The sequence below is a fragment of the Halichondria panicea genome, chromosome 4 (assembly GCF_963675165.1).
Source record: "Halichondria panicea chromosome 4, odHalPani1.1, whole genome shotgun sequence".
NCBI classification, from domain to species: Eukaryota; Metazoa; Porifera; class Demospongiae; order Suberitida; family Halichondriidae; genus Halichondria; species Halichondria panicea.
This window is the reverse complement of record NC_087380.1, coordinates 2,971,556-2,995,336: the sequence shown is the minus strand read 5'-3', so window position 1 is coordinate 2,995,336 and position 23,781 is coordinate 2,971,556. Positions and strand designations below refer to the sequence as shown.

The following is a 23,781-nucleotide window of genomic DNA, read 5'->3' as shown; positions in this document are numbered from 1 at the left end:
TGCAAAATGACCTTCTTGTGGGGTCGGCCCTAATGACCTTTGACGAAAGAGCTAGTTAGTTTTCAAGCCAGCGTGACTGTCACAAGACCAAGAGAAGTTGTATTTGGAGACAGAGGTCGAGGGTGGACAACTGCTATGAGAGTCTGGTGAAGCTAGCTCCTGTTCTGAGAGTTGCTTGCCCTTCAAATCTAAGAGCCAGGGTAAGTGTATAAAAAGATACCTTCACTACACAGCAATAGTTAGTGTGCACCATTAATTTCATTGACCACACAGTGCTAAAACACTCCAACCAACACGTACGTAGGTACTTTCTAAGCACCGGCGTTCAACTTTAATTTGTCGTCAAAATAAAGCCTTGTAACCTTTGCAGGAAAGATGCTAACGCCTTGTTCATACATGTACACACTCGTTGTCTAACACTACTGCAGCCTATAATGAATGTGTACTGTTTGACAATAGTGCTGGCACTGTGTCAGACTGTTTTATTACTGCTTTAATAGTCTTTCATATTGGGCAAAATGTATTAATATAAATTCCAGTTAGTGCTAGTGTACATGGTGTGAGTTTCCTCAGTGCATGTTCGGCATGGTGATACTTTGTTATAGGACCTTGATTGTGAAGCTTGCTCTTAACACTAGCGACTGAGACTGGGTGTGTGTATATTGTATATTGTAGCTGGTTGCCTTGGCTTGCTCGTTTTTCTCCTTTTCATTTGAAGAATTTGAGGTGGGTGTTCGTTACAACTATTATTGTATTGAGCTAATAGATGTAACCCAAGAGTTCCCTCTTGATTAGAGGCCCCTGTTATAGTAGTCTTGGAGTGTGTGTACTGGAAAGTCCCCTACCATGAACCAATACCTCCAACAGAAGCCTGAATATTGTATCCTTTGAGGTCAAACAAGGAAGCTCTGTGTATACGTGTATATTGATGCATTTGTGAGCTATTATTTGTATCTTTTGTAAGCTAAAATTCAGTCTAAATAATTATTTGTAAATCACTTTCCCCCGATCGTAGAAATTCCTCTCAAGTGTTGAGACACTAAATGATGCCAATGGCATCTCCCGTCATATCTGACCACCGGATATCACCATCCCCTCGACAAACCACGCCCACTTCTCCCGGTGGTACCCGTTTACTCCATCAAACCACTCCCACTTCCCCAGGAGGCCAGTTACCCTACAGACAACAGCCTAACCCCAATTCCCCAGGTAATTCCCGGACTCACAGACAGTATACAATGCCTGTATTGCCAGTACCCAATCACGTACGCTCCCCACCACACAATATGAGTTTCACTATCGCCGAAAGTGACGAAGACGAAATAGATCCACTTGGGGACCACCTCCCGATGCTGCTGTCCCCTATGATCCCCCCTGGACAGGACAACATACTTCGAACACAGGAAATGCAAGAGACAGAGGAAGACGTGTTTTTTATACACCCAGAAGTGCCTATTATTTATGAAGAAGCGAGGAAAGAAGCTAAAATCATTGGAGGACGGTATTTAAAGGGGGAACAGCTGGGAGAGGGATCGTACTCAAAGGTGAAGGAGATGCTTGATGTTAACACACTGTGTCGGAGAGCTGTCAAGATTATGAAAGAGAAGCGGTTAAAGAGGATCCCAAACGGAGAGGCTAATGTTCAGAGGTGGGTGCATGGTGATTAATGTGGCTGCTCCCACAGTACTGCATACATGTACAGAATGTTATTGTACTCTCTCAAGTACCCAGTGAAACCAGTCTATTGCAGTCACCCTTGGAGCTGCTGAGTTCAATATACACCATACCTATTATACATGTACATGTAGTAGGTCACTCATCCTCTGTAATAAAGAGCAGGGCCACTTTGGTCTGCTCAAGAGTGACCGTTAGACTGTGTGTTTATGTAGTATGCATGTAGTCACAATTTGACCCAAAGTGACTGCTGACTTTACGTACAAAACAAGAAATTAATGTGTTTTCTTAATTACTGTGACCTTTCACTACGTGGGGCTATTTCTAGTGTGGTTTCTATTACACGTATCAATTTGTACACTTTGTATGGTTTTGACTGTGTGTATTGTGGAACCAACATTATTCTTGTTATGCAGAGAGATCAAAATTCTGAAGAGGCTGGACCACCAGAATGTGATACGTTTCATTGAAACTTTCAAAGACCCAGAGAAACAAAAACTATATCCTCTCAATAATACTTACACACCTCCACACTTGAGTCAGACCCACACTAGTTATTTTACAGAGTCTTATCAAGTTTGTCTCAATATTGTGCGTTTCCTTGACTGCCCTCTCACGTATATGGTATTGGAGTACTGTGTGGGGGGTCTACAAGAGATGCTGGACAAAGCTCCTCACAATCGGTTCCCACCGTGGCAGGCACACAGGTGAGTGAATCCAGACAGCCAATAGACTGTGTTTGAGTGTGTGGTCTACATGTACACTGCACGTGGTATGTATGTTATAGAATCTTAATAGATTGGGGTACATGTACACTGCATGAGGTACCGTTATTGGGACTTTGTTTGTGTTGAGTGTTTAGTCTATGTGTACACTGCACGTGGTATGTGTGTTTGGTCTACATGTACACTGCATGTGGTGTTGTTTGAACCTTAATGGACTTAGTTGCGTAATTGGGTGCATGAAGTAACCTTAATGTTCCCAGGTGTCAAAATGTTCTCAGGTGTCATTTCAATAGTCATAGCGAGGCATTTGCAATGTAGATTATTTAATGTCTGCCGTTTACATTAATTGTGTGTAGGCGTGTGCGTCTGACTAGCCGAAATGTCAGGCAAATCCCTTTCAATGAAGCTGTATAAATATGTTTTATGGAATATTTTTGGTATTGTCCTGCAGTTACTTTGTCCAGTTGATAGAAGGGCTGGAGTACCTTCATGGTCACTGGGTGGTGCATAAAGATATCAAGCCAGGGAATCTCCTCCTCACCTCTGACAATACTGTCAAGATTGCTGACTTTGGAGTGGCTGAAGTAAGTCTATGGAGGCACAGAGGAGTTAGCTCGCTTTTAGCGTCCAGAAAAATTTGACCAACTGAAGTCAAGTTCTGCCCCTTCAAAGCCATACATTATGTAATAATATTATGTAATACAGTCTTGCCTCCTTAGCTTATGCGGCAATCTGTTATCTAAACACACCCCATGCGAGGGACGTCCTTAAAAGCTACATATCCAAATACACTGTACTGGGCCTCAAATTCTCAATCTCCTGTATAACTACATAACTTACATAATGTGTCTTGTAGTAGTTTCATTTCACTACTACAAACCATTGCAGGAGTTGGAGCAGTTCAGTGGTAGTGATGTGTGCACTACCTGTCAGGGTAGTCCAGCCTTCCAGCCTCCTGAGATTGCCCTCGGCCAGGATGAGTGGTCAGGATTCAAGGCTGACATCTGGGCAGCTGGAGTCACATTGTGAGGGAGGATGGTTCTAGTCAACTCATGTATTGGTCATTGTCACTAGGAAATTAATATATGTACAAGCTTTTGTGCATAAAGATATCAGTTTCTGTAATTCACTGTGTATGACAACTCAATGTATTTTGCCACTACTCTGCCTGTTTTAAGCTTTGAGCAATCTACGTAGGATACTCACGTGTACAGCTTATCAAACACTGGCTGAAGTAGCTCTACATTTAGTCAACAATTGTGTATTTCTCTCTCGTATTAGATACCATTTTGTGACTGGAAAGTTTCCATTTGAGGGCGAGAATGTGTACAAACTCTTCTCGGTGATTGCCATTGGACAGTTTGAGATTCCGGGTGATTTGTCACCGCTCCTCACCGACCTCCTCAAGGGAATGCTACGGAAGGAAGCTGAAAACAGGTTCACCATACAAGAGATCATGCAACACTCGTGAGTGGATGGGCCTCCTCTGAGTACATGTACATAGCAGTTAGAGGGGTGTGGTGTACCGTATAGCGGGTATATTTCGAAGGTATAAATTTTCACGGATGTGCCTTTAGAAAGGTTTTCGCGGATTTAATGTTCGTGGAATAGCGCCTTTTTTGCAGCATGCATGCATGAAATATTAAATTAGTGGTTATAAATGTTCGCGGTTTATGCCTAATCCGCGTAAACCACGAACATTTATACCCTCGAAATATACCCTCTATACGGTATGTGCAACTGTACTCATGCATGCATTGTTGCAAGATTACAGAGTAGTATGCTTTTATTAAGTTGTCCACTGTATTTTTATATCAATTGCCTGACTACAGAAAAATGTGTTCCATGTACATGTACAAGTTCCCCTAATCTTTAAGTGTTAAACCGTGTTTGTCTAAAACTTACCCTTTCTCTCCCTCTATAGATGGTTCATCTTCAAACACTCTAAGCCGTTGCCCCAAGATATAGTTAGGTTCACGCCATACGCAGACTCTGGTGACCACTACCGAGGGACCACTGTACTCCCGTACCTCGAAGCATTCTACCAATACGGGGTGGAGGGTGGAATGGACAGGGCAGCAACTGCTACAGGTGTGTGCCAGCAAGCAACAGTACAGTAAAACCTAGGCTTGTAGTATGCCATTATTAGAAGTCTCTTAGAGTAGGGCCGTTGTATGGTACAGTGAAAGGTTGTCTTGTAAGCAGGTCACCCTATAATGCAGCCATGTTAATGGGCCCCAAGGTCTCCATGTAGCATGTGTTTCAACCTGTGTTAGTAGGCCACCTCTATACTACAGCCACTGTTCGTCTTCCCAAGGGTGACCACTATAGACATGTTCACTGCATGTATATTAGGGCTAAACTATGGGTGCATTAAGTTGTGGTAGAGTGCACATCATGAATGTGTGTATAGCTTTCACTGTCCCTTCAGCTTTTAGCTTATAGCTACATATGCGTACATATCAATTATGCTCATGCAGCCTTGAAAGGTTTGATAGTACATGTAAGTAGAAGCCCAGTAAAGGTGACTAGTTTTCGACTTTGTTGCCCAGTGAGTGGGCAGATCAAAGCAATCCAGTACTCGATATATGGGATGTTGCATCACTACCATGGCAACCATATATTGCACTGCATTGTATGGCATAATTCACTGGATTATATGCACTTGCACTGTGTGTAAATGCAGTAGATTTCTTTAAGGTTACGGTTAACCGTTTGCTCGTTAATTATTCATGAGCTAGATCTAGTGATCTTTTCCAGCTAGAATGAGCTGGGAGTCCAGCTGAAACGCAGTAGTCATTTTATGGCTCGAATAGACATTTTTACTATAAAGCTTAGGTACAGTCTACTGTAGCTTCACTATATGCAGGGCGGGTCGAAGGAAAAAGGCTACTGAAAGCTCACAAGAGGCTGTTTTCCTTGGCTCTGGCCGCCATTTTAGTCTACATAAAAATTATTATTATTTTGTGAGAGTTTCTTGGCCTGGAAAGAAAAAAAACGCTTCGACCCGCCCTCCAGAATGGTAAGAAGCATCATATAAGAGCAAGAACACAGAGCTAGAAGTGTTTTTGTAACTTTAAAATGACTACTAGTTTGTGTTGTTTCTAGTAACTTGATGATCGCTCAGAGCTTCCACTGGAAAATGTTTTGAAGACTGATACTTGTCATACAGGATGATACACCAATATATGTATCATGTATGTGCTTCAAACTTTTCATGGCATGTTATATAGTTTCACAAAAATCATTATAAGAAAATCATGAATATTCATGAGCAAACTTGTCCCTTTTAAAGGCTAATACTAGTGGGAAGAAAACCTAAAAATTTACTATGGAATTAAAACTAATGAATACACTAAATTCCTTCAAAACACATGTCTTTTATTACGATTTATATGACCAGTCAGACGAGTTTAATGTCATTGGGTAACAAGTTAGTTATTGCAGGCGCCCTCGTGCAACATGCCATATATTACACTGGATGACATAATGCCCTCGGGCATTATGTTGCTCCAGTGCAATATATGGCATGTTGCACTCTGGCTGGGCAATAACTAATACGTACTGTAAAGCTGGTAAATGTGACGTGTTAGTACATTGTACATACAATGTAGCTATAAGTGATCTAATGTACACACAATGTACTTTACACTACTAATGTTCATGTAGTACTGCCCCACCCCCACAGAAAACCCTCGTCACGATGTACAGGACCCTGCCTGGTCGAGTGAGGACGACCTCTTCAACCAGTACGAGGCCCAGAGCATGGCCTCCGTCCAATCAGAACGCTCGCTGGAGAACATAATACAGAGACGATCACGAGTCTCCTCACAAGAAAACGGTGGGAGCTCATTACGTACACTACACAATGTATTGTACAAACTTATTAGTACCATTGTCAAGCATCTCCTCCAGCACCTGTGCGTGTGAAGGGGGCGGGGTTAGTACAGAGCTAATGCTCAGCTAATACGGTATGGATGGTAGCCTAGGTGACAATATGACATTGTACATTGACTTGTACATGAGCAAGTGCCCCGCCCTCTCCTCGAATAATTAGCTACATGAAGAATTGCATCCATGACTAGCAGAGTACTGTTGCCGTGGCTTGCATATACATGTACACCATTTCAGCATGTAGCTTATAATTATTCAACATGTCTTGTGACATACGTATACTTGTACAGTTTGACTTATGGTCAAAGATAGGTACACTGTATTTATTGGTACTTTGATTTAGATTATGATCATCTTTTGTCTGCAGTTCTTTTTCCGATGTCTAGAAGTGTGGACGCATTGGGAGGGAACATAAAACCATCGAGCAGAAAGCCTAAAAAGAAAAAGAGCAAACTCAGAAAGATCAGTAGCAAATCAAACTGTGCCCAACAGTAGCTCATACTCGTATCATGTTTAGGTCTCTTTTTTTAATACTGGTCTTCACTTTTATGTATTAGTGTGCTTATTATCCATCATCCATCTCCGTACAATGTATGCATTCTCTATTATATAGATTTGATTTTTTTATCATTTCACACCTGTCTTGTCTTTGACATGCAATCCTCTAGTTTGCACAGCATCATTCCCATTCCCATTGTGTGTTTGTGTGTAGTATTCTCATGGACTATAGAAAGTCAATTTATAATATCCAACAATACATTATTGAGCAAAGTGCATGTTGATGAGGAAAAGGACAGTGAGATAAAAACTAGTGCATGTATATTAAATTAAAAATAATCGAATATTATTTCTACACGGGTGTCTATAATTATTATGACTGCATGTGTCATAACCATGTATATCTCTATCTATAGCTTTATGGGTACTGTCTGTGAAATTATTATAAACTCAATAATTATAATGGTGTAATTATTGTACGGGTGGTCTTCTTTCAATCACAGAGTAGGTAACGACGTTTTTTAGCGGCTGTGGAGCAGGAGGTAATTGTTGATTCTCAATCTTCCAGTCGTTTTCTGTAAGAGGAGCCAGTATATCGAGATCAGGTTCTCTCAGCATACTGTCTCTGTAGCTGTCCGTTTGTTGTGCATTGTTGCCTCTTACTTCTAAAGCTGTATGTTGTATGTTTTCGTGAGGTACTGCACCGTGTGCAGCATTCCTTCCATGGATGACATTTCTTTGAAAGCAATTCCGTACACATTTTCCGAAGCATCTCCCCAAGGGTGAATTTGAAATGAGGAAAGCGTACACATGGTACAAGCAAGTTACAAGGAAGGTAAGCATAGCTATGCTCACTGACACACTAGCAAATACAAGCTGTGTCAACTGTTGTTCTTTTGTCTCTGTGCTCAAAATGTGGTATGTTCCAGCAGCAAATATACCGAGATTTACAAGAAATGAAGTTTCTAGAAGATCGATAATCCAATTTTTATACACTCTTACTCGTAGCTGCTTCAAGAGGAGAAGAAAAAAGACAGTTCCTATGATAGCAAGCAAGGTTGCTTTGTGTTCAAGCGTGGGTTCAGAGTTAAATCCAATTGCATGCATATAAAGTGCTATACGAGTCAGTAGCAACAGACCTACCCAGTAACAGTGTTGCGGATTGAAAGGTGCGTAGTATGCATCCATGAATCCATGTAACTTAGTATTGTTTAAGTACTTCATTAGCCTCCATTTTGAGTATTTTCTGCAGCGTTTTTCAAGAAGTAACAGTAGCACATATCCAAAACCAGCCATGATGATTGTGGCAACCACTACAAACCTAAATAAGTGTTCAGTCGCTAGAAAAAGGACATTACCGTCCGGCAACCATACTGTATCTGAAGTACCATCAGGTAGTTTCAAATGGCCAAAAGATAGACCAGTTATTATTACCCGGATAAACTTGGTGAAGGACAGGATAACTAATGTGGCGAGAGCTGCAACTGGATTCCTTTTCCCAATAAGGGCAGCAAATCGTTCCGAATATTTACAAATGAATATCAGGATTAATACTAGTGTAAGAACATACGTGGGAAACACCACCTGTAGTAGAGTTTTAGCGTGCATGTCCATTCCATTGTAAAAGCATGTCTCAATACCTAGATCAAGGTTTATCCAAGCAATGAAGACAGACAATACTGCTGGCATTTTGTCAGGGAGAAATGCTGAGCGATTAGCAATAACAATATTGGCGTAGAATATGAGTCCATTCATTGTACCAGTAGCTACCGTCATGTTAAAAATCAGAAGAAACAAAACAAGGACAATTCCAGCTATTGCAAACACTACCAATAATGCAAGATATGAATTCGAACATTTGAGACATTTTGAGCTGCCAAAAATGAGACTGTGTCCAGGTATACAAGATCCACATAGCCTTCCTGATCGATTGAAAGCACACTGTTTATCAGCTCCATTAGGAACATTGAGGTCTATCGGTATTGGTCGCTTAAATGCACTCAAGCAATAGTCATACGGACAGTACTTGTAAATCAGGAAACCATTGGGGATCGTTTCATTTGAAAATGTCAACCAGAAGTCATTTTGCTTGTTTATAGTTCGGTTTGAAGTACAATTTGTGACAACTGAGCTTATCCTATTATCACAAATACATTCACAAGTGCTGCTTGAATTACTGGGTTGAAATCCGATTGCACAAGTGCATGGTTCAAAGTAGATTTTAATATTACGCTGCGATATGCCCTTGCCCATGCAGGGACCTTCAGCATAAAGCATCATTTCTTCCACATTGTTAGGAGAATAAATATTATATTCCAACTCTGTGCATGCTGATGATATGGATTGATTTGTTTGTCCTTCGTCCAATCCAGCGATACTTGATACTGATACCAGAATATTTGCTGGTAATGAATTCAATACTTGATCCACTGCTGTTAAAGAAATATTAAAAGGATGACCTCTCCGTACGTAAATCGTGGAATGCTCATAGTTGCAATTTAGGCTTTCATTTTCACAAAAGCACACACGGACAGGATCAGAACTGATAGAGTTGATGTCTTCTAACTTTGTAGTTACATTTAGAATTGATACTGCATTATAATTGTAGTTCATGTTTGAGTAGACAGCACGAAACTCACTGAAAATACTCAGTGTACACCTGTCAAGGAGACCTCCATATATGGAATTGCCACCATATCTAGCTGTATTGTTCGAGAATGAAGCTGACAAAATAGCAGGCGGTGTTTGATCGCGTAAATCAGAGAGTGAGTAGATTCGCACAATTTGCAAAAAGCAATTGGCTTCATTGTCGGTTGTGGAGTTATTGCTACACACATCTGAATTACTAGCATCGTTGACGAATACTGCTCCTCCATAATCGGCAGTGTTCTCTGAGAAGTCGATAAAATAATGAGGAAGTTTTTGTAGGACAAGTTTCTGTATAATTAACAGTGAGTTTTGCAAATACATACCGCCTCCATATTTCGCTCGATTATGGGCTAGCTTTAACTGATTTGCCATTATCACAATCGTACTGCTTGATGCCATAATCCCACCACCATTCTGAAAGGCGTTATTTCCTTCTATCAATATCTTTGCCCCGAGTATCAACTGAGCTTGAATGCAATAGATTGCAGCCCCTGAGAAAAGAGCCGTGTTATTGGTTAATTCAAATTGAGATTTCAATGTTGCAAAAAGGTTCGAATTTGAAATGTACATAGCTCAACCAAATCTAGCCTTGTTGTATGACATTACAAATTGTCCATAAATTACCACATTGCTTTCGATGAATGTAGCTGCACCACCTTCATCAGATAAGTACGGTTGCTTGTTTTGAAGAAAAATGCTCCTATTCATGAAAGTAATACCAGTTGCGAACAAAAACAGAGAGCCTTTATTATTGACAAACCACACCTCACCATGAAATTTAACATCACAGTTATGAAAGTACACAACACCTCGGTTTAAGCACGAATTATTTGTGAAAATTAGATAGCCACTGCTGTTGATTTTTGAGCCTTGTGCATATATGGCACCACCAATTTGAGCTGTATTTCTGCTAAACTCACTGTCGTCTAGTTGTGTACGGCATAACTCACAAGTATGCAAAGCACCGCCATGAGACCAGGCCGTATTGCCTCTGAAAATGCATGACTTGATATAAACCCATTTAGCAAAGTAGTTTAATATTGCTCCTCCTCTACCAGCTTCATTCTCTACAAACGAACAGTTGACTAAAATGTATCTATTGCCAGATAGACTCAGGGCACCTCCTCCAAAATCTGTATTACTTTTAATCAGATTGTAGTTCTGTTCAAAGTAGGTTTCGTATGCAGAGAGACTGGTGTTGATAGATGAGTATATAGCACCACCAAAGCCGTGAGCATAGTTACCCAAGAATTGGGAATGTTTGACAGTAACGATACTACCGTTGTTAATATACATAGCACCACCAAAAGTGATACTGTTGTTTCTATCATAAACAAAGTTTAGGGTGAGAACAGAGTGTTCAATTGTCACAACAGCATTCTGAGTATATAGTGCTCCACCACCAAAGCTTGCGCTATTGTTTAAAAATGAGCATTTGTATAACGATGTGTTTCCTTCGTACAGCAAGATTGTTGCACCTGACAGAGCTTTTCCATTGATGAATGTACTGTCATTAATGACTAATGTATAATTTTTGAAACAATACAAGGACCCTCCGTATTTTAAAGCTTCATTATGATCAAAAAATGATTCGGAGATGAATAGAAATCCACTAAAAATTGACAAAGCACCACCATTTATCGCCGTGTTATTCTGAAAATGACTAGCTTGAAGTTTGATCACACTATCCCCAGCGTAGATAGCTCCACCGTTTGTTGCACTATTATTAGCAAACACACAGTCAATAATTTGAGTGTTGCTGCGCACAATAAACAAAGCTCCTCCTCCATTAGTATTGTGGTTTCCAATAAAGTGTGTATTGTATATCGTCACACCAATGCACAACTCAAAAAACAAAGCACTACTGAGTGCACTCCCTGAAAATGTGGAGCTCACAACAGAAATATTTCGACTTCTAGTGATGGAAACTGTAGGACTGATTAGTTTTTGGCACCCACTGAACGTTATGTTACTGATAATACAATTGTTTGTTGTATCCAATGTAATGCTACCACTGTTATAGGAGCATTTGATATTTGGTAACACATAGCTACTCCAAACTCCGGAAAGAGAGATATTTTCTAGATTCTTAAAAAGCAGTGGTCTGTTTAGAACGTGTTCACCAGGGAGTAAAACTAATTCAGTGTTGTTCTTCTTATCGTTTAAATGAGAGTACTCAGATAGGTCCATGCAAAGGTAATTCGAAGGACAAGGTATTTTGGGTATCGTTGGTGTTATGTAAATTGCAACAGGTGATACTCGTGGTGGAATTTGAGCCGAAAGTAGCAAAATTATCAGCAGTATCATGTTTCAATTATAGCTGCATGTATGACGAAGTTCAGTACTCAGTAACAGGTCATTAGTTTTATGCTATGTTAATTATAGTCTATACTGAGTGTCGGAGATTGTATATTGCACTGAAGCATGCATGAGGGCTGAGTGCAATATACACCATGCATTCCGAGTGCACGTGTTATGACTAGTTTACATCCCTATAGCAATACAAAATACACCACAGCTTCTACAAAAATAACTGAAAGAGTTTAGTCCCAGCTAGCTACTTGCATCTCTGCTCACAAAGACACCAGTATCTGATCATTCAATTACGAATGGCTTGATGCTGCATATTGCACATAGCAACAGTATAGCAGTGGGATATATATGTACCATAATTATTAACCCCTGCAATTATCGCTAAAATCATGAGCAAAAAGCATATAATTATTATACCTCAATATGGAGAGATGCGATGGACTTGAGTTTCCTTCTCAGCAAAGTCACTGTCACTGTTGTATATATAATTATATAAGACTTTATATCTGTACAATTTTCTTTATCATCGACAGATACAGTTTCTTGGTACAGATGTCACTAAAGTGTTTCCTTTTTAGTATGTTTGCCACTATACTCGCTAGCCTCCTTAGCATGTTCTTTGTCATAGTTCAATAAGATAAAATACGGGACTAATTGGAGGAACAAAGAAAGAAAGAAGGAAGAGACTAAGAAAAAGGAGAGCCTGCCTTGCTAAGTCGCGTGACGGTAGACGAGTGGTAGACAAGTGAAAATGAACGTGGGCAATCACTAGCTGGGCGGAGCCTGACAGAGCAAAAGCTACAGCATGCCTACGCATTGCAAACTCTAAATAAAAGCTGTTAGCATCCTAGATAGTAAGCCAGAATCAACATCGTAGACGAGGGCTTACCTAGTAAAGACTAAAGAGACTAAATATCTAAATTTAGCTCAGTTTTTTTTCCTGAGTTCAGAACAGACCCACTTGATTAGTAGATATAATTATTACAGCAGTATAGTTTACTCTACTCTAGTCTTTCATACTTCCTCTACTGACTAAAGGTCTCACAAAGGCTGACTCTACTGCACTGTACTGTACTGTACTGTTCATAACAGATTATGTTCCTGGTAAATGCGCTCCAAGTACTGTGTGGGAGGACAGTTATTGAGGTTTTCTCTCGCCCACGCTCGTTAAAATTTGTCTATGTCAGTAGGGGATCACGCGACTTAGCAAGGCAGGCTCTCCTTTTTCTTAGTTGCTTCCTTCTTTCTTTCTTTGTTCCTCCAAGAACAGAAAAAGGAGAGGCTGCGAAGGAGGCTATATACTCGCCACATAATAAACCTTTGAGTACGCATGCGCAGTACTGCTGCGTGAACATTTGGCCAATTAGTCTCATGAATCAGCCGCTCCTTGCATAAGAGGTCTCTCCAGCCTAGCCGGCCAGGGAGCTGAGATCTAGCCAATGGGTAGGAACAGTTCTGGAGTCGCTTGACTGGTAGATCTATTAAGCTCTAGGCTAAGGCTAAACTCATGGACGAGTGAAGAAAAGAGACAAAAGAAGCAGGAGAAAGATGACTGATTGTAGCTGGCCACGCCCTCCCCAATTTTGTGTACAAAATGGAAAGAGGCTGAAATTCGAGACTAAGACTGATTGGACTTGAATTGGAGTCGCCCTCATTTCTGTGATAATTTCCTGTTGAGGAGGAAGTGTAGAATCACTTCTATTTATAAAGATGCCGAGATCCACCCCCAATTTAGTATTTGTGCAGGAGAATACAAGCTACCAATGCTCTTAGAAATTAAGCTGAAAGTGCATCACAAGTAAGAAAACCTAATGTTGTGTGAATATTTAAATATTATTTTGAAGAGGTTACCTAATTAGCTTATACCTCTGTATGAAAAGTCAGTAGTGATGTGCAAGCTAGGATGTGTGTGTGTTAGATTACAGCTACTAGCCTAACTTCCTTGCAGCTCACACAAGAATGAGGTGCTTACTGATCACCACAATTAGTTTCTTCTCCATCCTTGGTAAGTTGCAGTGCTCTATTAAACTATAAATTTACCTAAGTTGTAATATTAGAAGCTATAACTACTTAAATTCACGAGATTGAGATCTCTATCTGTCTATCTTGTGGCGGCATGAAATACTTAGTTCTGTACGTGTTTCAGCTTGCTTACTGCATGTTTACTGCACCAGCTCTGATAGCTAGCATAAACAATTACCGGGTCATTGACTTCTAGTCGCCATTGAATTGTGGGAATTTGTACACAATAGGCCCCCCACAGCAGTTAGTGGGGGGTTGACTTGTTGTGGTGCTGTCAAAACAATGTTGTCAGAACTAAACGTTGTTAGAACTGTGCCGTTCATTACAAACTTTTTTTGTTAGAGTTCTACAAAATGTTGTCACATAACACTCCTAATTTTTCTTGTGCAGGTTTGTCTCTATCAATTGAGTGCCCGGCAAATCAATATCCCTATGGAGATTGCTCGTCTTGTTTTGGCGTCATTGATCAGAGCCTGGAATTTGACGCAGCCTCGCAGTTTTGCCGTGAAAATGGCGGCTCTCTTCTTAGCATTAGCGATTTGTCGCAGTTTAAACTTCTTTCCCGATACCTTGAGGGGCTCTTGGAAGAGAGACAGTTGTGGATCGGGTATACATACAACAGTGAAGGAAGAAGGGTGACTGTAGATGGAGAAATGGCACCTGAAGTTATTCGCAACAACCAAAGCTTTGTGGGATCGACAACTGGCAACCAGTTGACTTGTGTAGCAGTGCAAGGATCTACTCTGGTGAATCTGCAGTGCACTCAAGCTCAAGCCTTTGCTTGCATGTATTCCTTTGCAGGTAAGTAGATGGGTGTATTATTATTAGCTGTCTTTCAAATAGTGGATTAATTGAGCGGTGCTATTTCTTCTAAAAAAGAGTGGCATGACCATTAATTTTAAATATTAGTGTTGTCCTTTGTCTTGATTTATTATTATTATTATTATGCTATTAGCTATAGGGAATAATTATGATTTTGTCTGTTTTCTTGAGCCCCAGTCACCCTCCAAATTCAGTTAGTTTGGGGCTTGTCTTAGACAATTTGTTAGGGAGTGTATTGAGTCCATTAGAGTTTGGGTTGGGTTAATGTGGTGGTGGGGGGAAGGTGGGGGGACCAAGCACTTCTATAGAAAGTTGGCTCGTTGTGACCCCTATAAATGGTTGATTGTTGTTCAGCAACTTTTATGGCGTGTGTAATATAATAATGTTGCAGACTATTGTATGGTCCATTGCACACTTAGAACTCAAACTCAGTCTTGCTTGAGTGGAGAGTTTTTCATCACAATTAAATACCTCACCTCAGTTGTAAATCGTTAGTAATGAATACTTCACAAGTCTTGTCTCCCAGGTGCAAGTCACACCTGTTTACACACCCCTAATGGGGAACTGTCTTCCTTTGAGTAAAAGAGTCCCCTCACAGTTCTGAGGAGGTGCCAGTCCTGTTCATTAGCACACACTGACTAGGGCTACGATATAAACCCGAGGCGCTCATGCATGGGGATAGCCTCCTTCACATGGCCTCAACAGTGCGGCCTGGAATCGAGGCTAGCATGGGGATTGTATAGCTTTAATTTGAAATCCATCATAATAATTCTGTGTTGACGTTTTGTGTTACTATGTTTCACAGTTCTGGAAGTCAGTCGAACTCCACCCGAGAGAATAGTTTACGTGTCCCCTTCTCATACGAACTTTGAACTATCAGTAGACGTCACCTCACCAGAAGCCGCTACTCTCTCTGCTCAGTGGAGGATGAATGGTGTCGCTATATCACCTGATCTTGACAATTACATAGTAACAGCTCAGGGCAGACTATTCTCGCTGGTGATTATGACCATGGTTACCCCAGGAACTTATGAGCTGTTGGTTACGGGGCAAGCTGGAACTGCTGTGTCAGCAACATGGCAGCTCAAACATCCAGGTGAGTCGTGTTGTCTTTGTGTCCTCCTCTCTATGTCATGTGATATGCATGGACACCCACTCTGTTGAACTTCTCGAACTTCTCTAGAATTAAGTCCAATAATTAAGTCCAGTAAAGTCGAGAGCAATGTCCCATGAGCTTCAACTATCCCCATCAATAAAGTTGGCACTGCATGTCTCTTGTGTAGACTATAATATGAGTCATTATTTGATTTATAGCCTCCACACTTATAGAGTTTGATTGTTTGCTGATTCTCCTGGCTAGCTCTGGCATTGTGTGTGTGTGGCCATTGTGTGTGTGTGGCTGTCATTAGTGTGCGTGTAATTAGTGACAACTGATTCAGTGTTGTCTTGGCGAGTAGTGCAGTAATTCTTTTGTATTCGTGAAGACCTCCTTTTCTTCTGTGATGGCCTCTATAGTGTACACCTTTGATGGCTTGCCAATTTCTGATTTGCATGTTCTACCCTAGCTGCCCGTGGTATACAAGCAAGCACATGCAGAGTTTGATATATCACATTTCTTTGCTTCTCAAGGGATAATTTTAATTGATATAATTGAACAAGTCTTTATTCACTTATCAGCTGTGATTAAAACAATTAAAAACCACCAACAAGCTGCATTCTTTTACGAGGCTTAATGTCAATATTGTCTTCTCGTTTGCGAACCATTACTAACTGCTTGTCTAATCTAGCTCAAATTTTCCGGGGTGCTTGATATGGTAAGAAATTAAGATTTTCCCATAGACAGGGTCTCCTTGTATAGAGCGATCAATTTCTGCTTGTTTAAGACCTTCATGAGTGTTTGTAGTCTACACACTTGCCTTGTGGGTGTCTTGTTCGACAACAAGACTGTCAACATTGAGTTTACCTTTTGGTATCAAATTCCTGGAAGCCAGAATTAGGATCCCTCTCCTTGCATCCCTTGTAGACTTCATGTTATATTACTCTCCTTACAAAAATCAATGGTATATAGGCATATACCAGACGTTGGTTTGAGAACTCTTAAAAAGTTGTTGTAACTGCTGCTATCTCTCCCCCTGTAGTGCTGGGTGACATCACTGTTCAGCCTCAGGACATTACTATTTTACAAGGCCAAATCGCAGCCTTCGAATGTAAAGCTGAAGATGCCCTCCCACGCACAACAATCACATGGTACAAAGACTCCGTGCGATTGGATGTTCCCGCAGACCGCCGTTTGTTCGTATCGGATGTGACGGGGACTCTGTTCGTACGAGAAGTAGGCGTGGCAGACGCTGGACAATACCACTGTGTGTGTGAGAATGGAGCTGGACAAGTGACCAGTCGAGTCGCCAATCTGACTCTGACCGCTAACATTGAGTGTGAGTGGGGGGGGGGGGGTCTCGTAGTCACTATAGTGATAAGTATATTACAAACATCTAATTTTATTGTTGCGTATATACGAGATACATGTCAGTGTTTCATCGTTTGTGTATATAATTATGCTTTGAGTTCGATTTTTGACTTATAATCTCTCGTTTTACAGCTAACATGTCCAATTTCTTCATTAACCCTCGTCCACTCACGATATTGGCTGGAGAACCGTTCAGTCTCGAGTGTGTTGGGTCACAATCGTACGACATGAACTCAACTGCATATCGATTCTTTTACGATCAGTCTGTCGTTTTCACTGCACCCGACGATGAATTTTTGTATCCTAGCGATAATGGTTTCCCCGTATATCGGATAGAAGCGGTCACGGTTGACAGCAGCACTACCTGCACTTCTTGTACCATCTCTGCACCAACGCCAGGTAGCTTCGGTGAAGTTCAAGAGTCGGCTAAAGCCCCATTGACTGTTCACTGTAAGTTATGCCTGGTACACGTATACGTCTAATTTGGTAATGTGTGCATGTAGCTGATTCCCTACATCCATGTCCAACAACGCCATACAATATATAGGTGGTTATAAGCACTCCTAATGTGTGTAGCTGATTCCCTATGCTCATTGTTCTATTGGGTCAGGTTCACTGTTCCCTATATAGACATGCATCCATTAAAAATGATGTCATGACTGCATTGTAGTTCATGTAGGGGCATTTATGTCATTGTTTTGAGGGTACTACATAGTTGCTTTGGGGATGAAATGAGGGGGAGAGGGGTGTGATATGCAAGTGACGTATTTAGCTTGATTATAGTGGACAGAGTATTATCATATCATGTGCTAGCCTCCTTCACAAGGCCTAAACAACTAGGAAGAGCGGCCTGGAATCGAGGCTAATCATGTGCTAGCTTGCAGTTGTCTATACATGTACATGTCTTTAGTTGTGGTGATTCATAGATACGGGGTTTTATTGAGGGTGGGTTTTGACCACGTTTTCATTTGATGGTGTCGATTGTTTGGATAATCTCAAGATAGCACTTTCATTGTTGGTAAGGGAAATGATATGTTTATTGTACACTTTCAGCTTTTGGTATCTCAGCTTATAATCACATGATATTCAGGGTATTGTTATTGGTCACTGATGCACACTCACTGTATATGTCAGCTGCTGCTCGGATAACATGTGTAAAGGGACTTTCATAATTATTTATACATGTATGGGTAATCAGATTGTCTTTTGTTCTGTATTCAGCTTTGGCTAAGGTGACCAGACTTGTTACAACTGTGGGGAATGGAATGCAGACAGAGTCCGGTCTCATACCGATACCAGGTGGATCTGACGTAACACTTCAATGTGAGTACAGTGGTGTCCCTATTCCAAGTACCGTGGAATGGACTCTGGACGGAGAAGCTGTCAGTGTGGGCGTGGTCACTGAAGGAGGCGTGTCTAAACTGAATGTGGAGGGTGTGACAAGTGGGGGTGTGTACCAGTGCCATGTGGGGAACCAGTACGGCAGAGACAGTGCCTCAGTGTACATCTGCTTGGAGGAACAAGGTACATGCACGTGTGTGTGTGTGGGGGGGAAGGGGGAGGTGCTGGTTGGTCAAGGGGAGGCTTTTATTAGCTAAATCGTAGTGCTATACTTGTATTTTTCAGTAGTGCGTGTACGTACATGACTTGTAGTGCCATTATGACAGTTTCTCACACACTCCTCTCTTCTCTCATACACACACAGAATCTGTAGTGGGTGTGGTCTCCTTCACAGCCGAGCCCCATACCAACTCCTCCCTCTACATAACGTGGGAAACTCCCTCCCCTCTCTCTACACACCCACTTCTTGTCCGATACGAGATCAAAGTTGAACAAGTTGATTCACAATCTCCAATACTCTATTCCCCACCGCCTGGAACTAACGAGTTCATAGCCTCGGGGCTTATAGCGGGAGAGCTGTATCAGGTTTCTGTGGTTGCTATGTCGTTGCTAGGGCCAGGGGAAGCTCCTGCTGAGGATTTCTTTGTCAGAACATTTGACATTCGTAAGTTATGATTTGAATAATCGGACTGAGTATGATTTGAACCATTGTGTGCTGATTTAGTACAAGTACTAAGTAGTACAGTGAAACCTGTCTGTAATCACTATTGGGATTGAAGACTAACAGTGGCATATTAACAGGTTGAAATACATGCTCTGAAGACCTGGGGGCCTACATGTATTAACCTGGAAGTACATGTACATGTATAAAAAAGGTTTATGTCCTTATAAGGTCACCATGCACACGTTTGTTGTGTCTTTAGATGTTATGTGTCCACACTAACTTCCTAGCATTCTCTTTACATAGGCCAGGTAAGGGGATATTTATTGCTTACAAAAATACTGTATTTCAATATTTTGATTTATCATTAATTTTGGTGTGTGTTTGTCACTCGTGTATAGTATCGGTTGTGATAACACACTGACAATGTTGAGGTACACTGTAATGTATTTCTCATGAGATCTCAATGGTACCCCCCCCCCACACACACACACAGCCATCACAGATGTAGTCAGTGGATTAAAAGTCCAGCGCACATCGGACAACTCTGCACTTGTGGTGATTTGGGATTCTGTTGCCATGGAGATGATTGCCCCCCTCCCCCGAATATACGAGGTGGAGTATCGACTGACGGGTAGCAACGAGGGACTGTTTGAGATAGTGAGAGGAGACAGTCTACTGACCATTGAAAGTCTGGACGATGCCGCCAGCTACAAGGTACACACAAATTCACATTATAATCAGTGTACGTGTGCATAATATATGCATACAACCTTTTTCATCTCTTGCTTGTTAATTAGACAACTTTTTGACTACGTGCTATGCTAAAATTTGAGAACAGTGGAAACACAGAATGCACTGTAGCTATCACTGTACACGATAATGATGCGTATTGCCCGAGTGTATTATTGACTAGGTACTGTATTTCAAGTGTATTAGTTGAAACAGGGTTTATTTAGAAAACCCATTACGTATAAGTAGCAGTATAATTAGTTGACTAAAGTCTGTATGTGTTCAAAGAGTTAGCTATTTTGTGAACAGTTCACACTCGATATGTTCCCTGTTATCGAGTTGCGTACACACTGTCTACAAGTTGTTTACTGCTTGTTGACATTGGTACAGTGTCACCATGGGATACGCTGCATTGAGCATGCTCACTTCCACGATGCTGATAGTTCGATGGTATTTTCTCGTGCCCATACGTTATTTTTGTATCAGACATCAAAGCACCTAGAGCCAGGATGTTGTTGTGTTACTATACACATGTACAGTAAACATTCTTACGGGTTAACAGCCCTAGGGCAAGGGGTCTATCTGTGGAACATGTATTTTTTTCTAACCCAGGTTCGTATTCGAGTGCTGTCACAGACGCATCGAGACCCCGCCCAGTTTGTTCTCGGGCCGTGGAGTGACTTTATGGAGGTGGTGGGCATCACGACCCTCCCACCCGTCTCTCAACCTACCACACCCTCTACAGTAGGGCTCTTGACTCCGATGGGGCTCCTACTGATCTACATCTGTGTGCCTGTGGGTGTGGTGTTACTCGTGGGGGTGTGTCTGTGTCTGGTCATCACTGTCTGTTGCTGTCGACAGGGTAAACGGTCAGTGAATAATGCTTTACTAATAAAGTAACAAGATTTACATGTAGCTGTACGGAGCGCTTTTTTAGCATGGTGGTACATGTACATATGTGTACATGTAGAAAAGCGCATCACCACTTTTTGGAAAATTCAAATTGTACAGTACGTTTAAAGGTATAGTCCGGGGAGAACATGACATATCTTACCCTCTAATCCTGCTTGCCTCCCTTACTATAATGACCATACTGTGTCCATGTGTGTGTACATGCATACATTCTAATGACCTGTGCCTACATTGTTGGTATAGTACTGCAATAATGCTGGTGCAAAAATGAGCAATACTGTATTGTATAATTGTGGGAGGTACAAGGTGATGGCCACTTCACACATTAACTCTGTTTACCTTTGTTACAGGAAACGGGTATATCGGCCCTCAAAGAAGGAAAGGAAGGGCGGCGAGAAAACAGTTGACACCGCTCAGCGGCCAATGGGATCGCAGGTCTATGCACTTCCAATCAATGGCCTTGCCAACCGAACGCAAGTATGGCTGGATAATAGCAGCTATGATCCGACAATCACTGCTGGTCAAAACACCACCCTCGAAGGACCTCCCACCACACCCCCCGTCAAGCCAAACAATGTGTCATCGACCAATTCTAAAGCGGCCACTCCGGCGTTGAGCGTAAAAAGTGGAACCGTGACGTTGACATATTACGACCAAAAGAACTCGAATTCTTCAAGTCCCATTCCAGATCCAGAATCGGAATCAGTTGCTAAGAGACCATTCAGCGAGCTTACTCAATCTCAATCTATTGGAGGTTCGGCCAAATTTTATTCCAGACCTGGAACCGCAACTCCAGCCGGCAAGGACGGCGGCTACACCACCTCTACGAAAAGTCTTATGACTCCCAGTTCTTCTGAAAGAAACTCTTTCAATTATGCATTCCAAGAAGCGAGTTCTGCTGCTGACGATCTCTACAAACTAGCCGTCTCCTTGGAGTCCGATTTGAGTCACGGGCATAGTGAACTCAATCTCAGAACTCGCGGACTTAGCAACAGTGAACAAAGAAAACGTCCACTCAGTGAAATCGACATCAAAAATCACCGGCTGAGCGATGAGTACGATTCGTTGGAACCCTCACCCGATATGAAGGAGGAAGAGGGCGGAGCTTATGGGGTGGTGACAGATTCGATGGATTTAGATTTCAAAGTGCTTGAGGAGTTAGCGGCAGAGAGCGCTGCTTTGGCATCACTGTCCGGCACACCCGACCCCTATGCTTACAAACCACCAACCTCTGAACCTTGACCTATGAACTCAGCACCCTTACCTAGTAGCTAGTTACTACTGTCGACCTTTCACCTGACATGTATGAACTCGATCTTTGCTCCATTAATTCACATCTTTTTAGTATATAGCATGATTGTTGCATTGAATTGTGATCACTATATTAATTTACCACTTCATATTAAATCGTTCTTGTAAAACCTGTTTGTGCTGCAAGTTCTGCTATGCATGTCCGGACGATCCATGACAGCAATTATTGTCTGAAGTTGCGTAATGCAAGCTGCAAGTGCAGAATAAAAGCACTCCACGGCAGGTGGTGCTGATGCCTCGGTGGAGGTGTCAAATTAAAGCTATACATAACATAAAGCTACTAGCAATAGCTTTTGTATATACACCATGATGAACATTTTTGCCAGAATCCAGAACATCAAAGAGTGGGTAATGATCGGGTGCCAAATTACGGTCTGAGTCTAAAATTAATGGCTACATCTCAGCACAGAGCCTTGCAGCTACCAATAGCTAGCGTTCTAGTGCAAAGCTAACTACTATGTAGAGTAGCAACATTCCATGGACAATTTTTTCTACGCACTCTCTGAAAAGGCTGCATGACATTCTAAGTAAGCAAAACAAAACTAGGCACAACTGGAGAACCAAGCATTATTTTGCAATCAATAAAACATGACTAGAAGCCTATAGAAACTCTTATTTGCACTTCATTGATCCATAATTATATCCTTGAGCAATAATAGTATAGCATCAAGAGTATATCTCTATCATGCAGTCTACACACGCGTATACGTACGCACCTCGATTGCGCATGCGCACCAAGGCATCACATTGTGGCAGCCATTTACTTTTTGTCACTTTTCCCAGTGGCACATACAGTTCGCTGGTTCAAATAAAGCAGCTCATCTTCTGTTAAATAATACTCTATCAGACAATGGCTGATGCTCCAAGCACTTCTAGTGTCAAGAACCGAAAGACTAATTATGATTTCAGTGATGATTTTGTCAAGATTAAGAAGAGGAGGTATTGTTCGTGCAGTTATTGTGATGTAGTTCATGACATGATCGACAATGATAAGCGTGTGATTAATTGGGGTTTGGATCAAAGTGTTGCGACTCGAACATGTTATAAAAAACAGCTGCAGGTGGAGGAGTCACTACCAATCCAAATCAAGTCATACCTTGCTGGAACTGCACCATCTGATGGTATAAAGGCTCATTACACTACTCACGGCCATGTAGTGTATTTATATTCTCATCACAGAACAGTACACATGTACAAGTCCACCATTGACACCTGGTACCTACTCCCCGATTGCCCTGCTCAATACGTATGTGCTTTTATCATGATTTATGGAGAGCTGACTGCTATAGGTGGAAATAGTGACAATAACAAGTTGTACACTCTGACTGGACAGGGGGCAAAGCAACAGTGGACTGAAGAGTACCCACCAATGCTTCAAGATCAAAATAAAGATATCCTACTTGCAATTTGTGTGGGAGAAGCTCTTATTGTATTTACAATCAACGCTATCAAAATAATGAATACCGTAAGCAAGCAATGGTCAACAGCAGGAGCTAGCCTTCTTCACAGTCTTCACAGGTATTCAGGTCATTTAGAGTTTTGGCGAGGTGGTGAAACACGACCCTTTGTTGAATTCCACGATTCACATCTCTGGGTCAGAGCGTGCAAAGTATCAGTGCACAAAGTATCACCTAGATACACTCCTCAGCTCATGTGAGCCTTCTATATTCGAGCAAGTACCTCTAGTCCAGGTATCACCCACTGAGTTTAAAATTTACCCTCAGGGCAATCGGCTGAGAACGAGTTCAAATGGTAGAATA

At 41.5% G+C, this 23,781-nt stretch overlaps 2 protein-coding genes across 2 annotated transcripts; both read left to right on the top strand.

The window, feature by feature from the left end:
* Positions 1-14: 14 nt before the first annotated feature.
* On the top strand, positions 15-7,067 carry LOC135335331 (serine/threonine-protein kinase stk11-like). Its single transcript, XM_064530796.1, has 10 exons — positions 15-200; positions 1,016-1,648; positions 2,091-2,174; positions 2,292-2,381; positions 2,851-2,983; positions 3,288-3,424; positions 3,681-3,866; positions 4,324-4,490; positions 6,088-6,240; positions 6,661-7,067. Exons 2-10 carry the CDS (start codon positions 1,044-1,046, stop codon positions 6,786-6,788), a joined length of 1,683 nt encoding a protein of 560 aa, XP_064386866.1. The 5' UTR covers positions 15-200; positions 1,016-1,043; the 3' UTR covers positions 6,789-7,067.
* A 6,076-nt stretch (positions 7,068-13,143) lies between these two features.
* On the top strand, positions 13,144-22,135 carry LOC135335319 (uncharacterized). Its single transcript, XM_064530780.1, has 11 exons — positions 13,144-13,551; positions 13,702-13,758; positions 14,166-14,576; positions 15,403-15,693; positions 16,736-17,032; positions 17,197-17,514; positions 18,286-18,588; positions 18,770-19,069; positions 19,563-19,783; positions 20,411-20,667; positions 21,061-22,135. Exons 2-11 carry the CDS (start codon positions 13,713-13,715, stop codon positions 21,950-21,952), a joined length of 3,336 nt encoding a protein of 1,111 aa, XP_064386850.1. The 5' UTR covers positions 13,144-13,551; positions 13,702-13,712; the 3' UTR covers positions 21,953-22,135.
* The last annotated feature ends 1,646 nt before the right edge of the window (positions 22,136-23,781 follow it).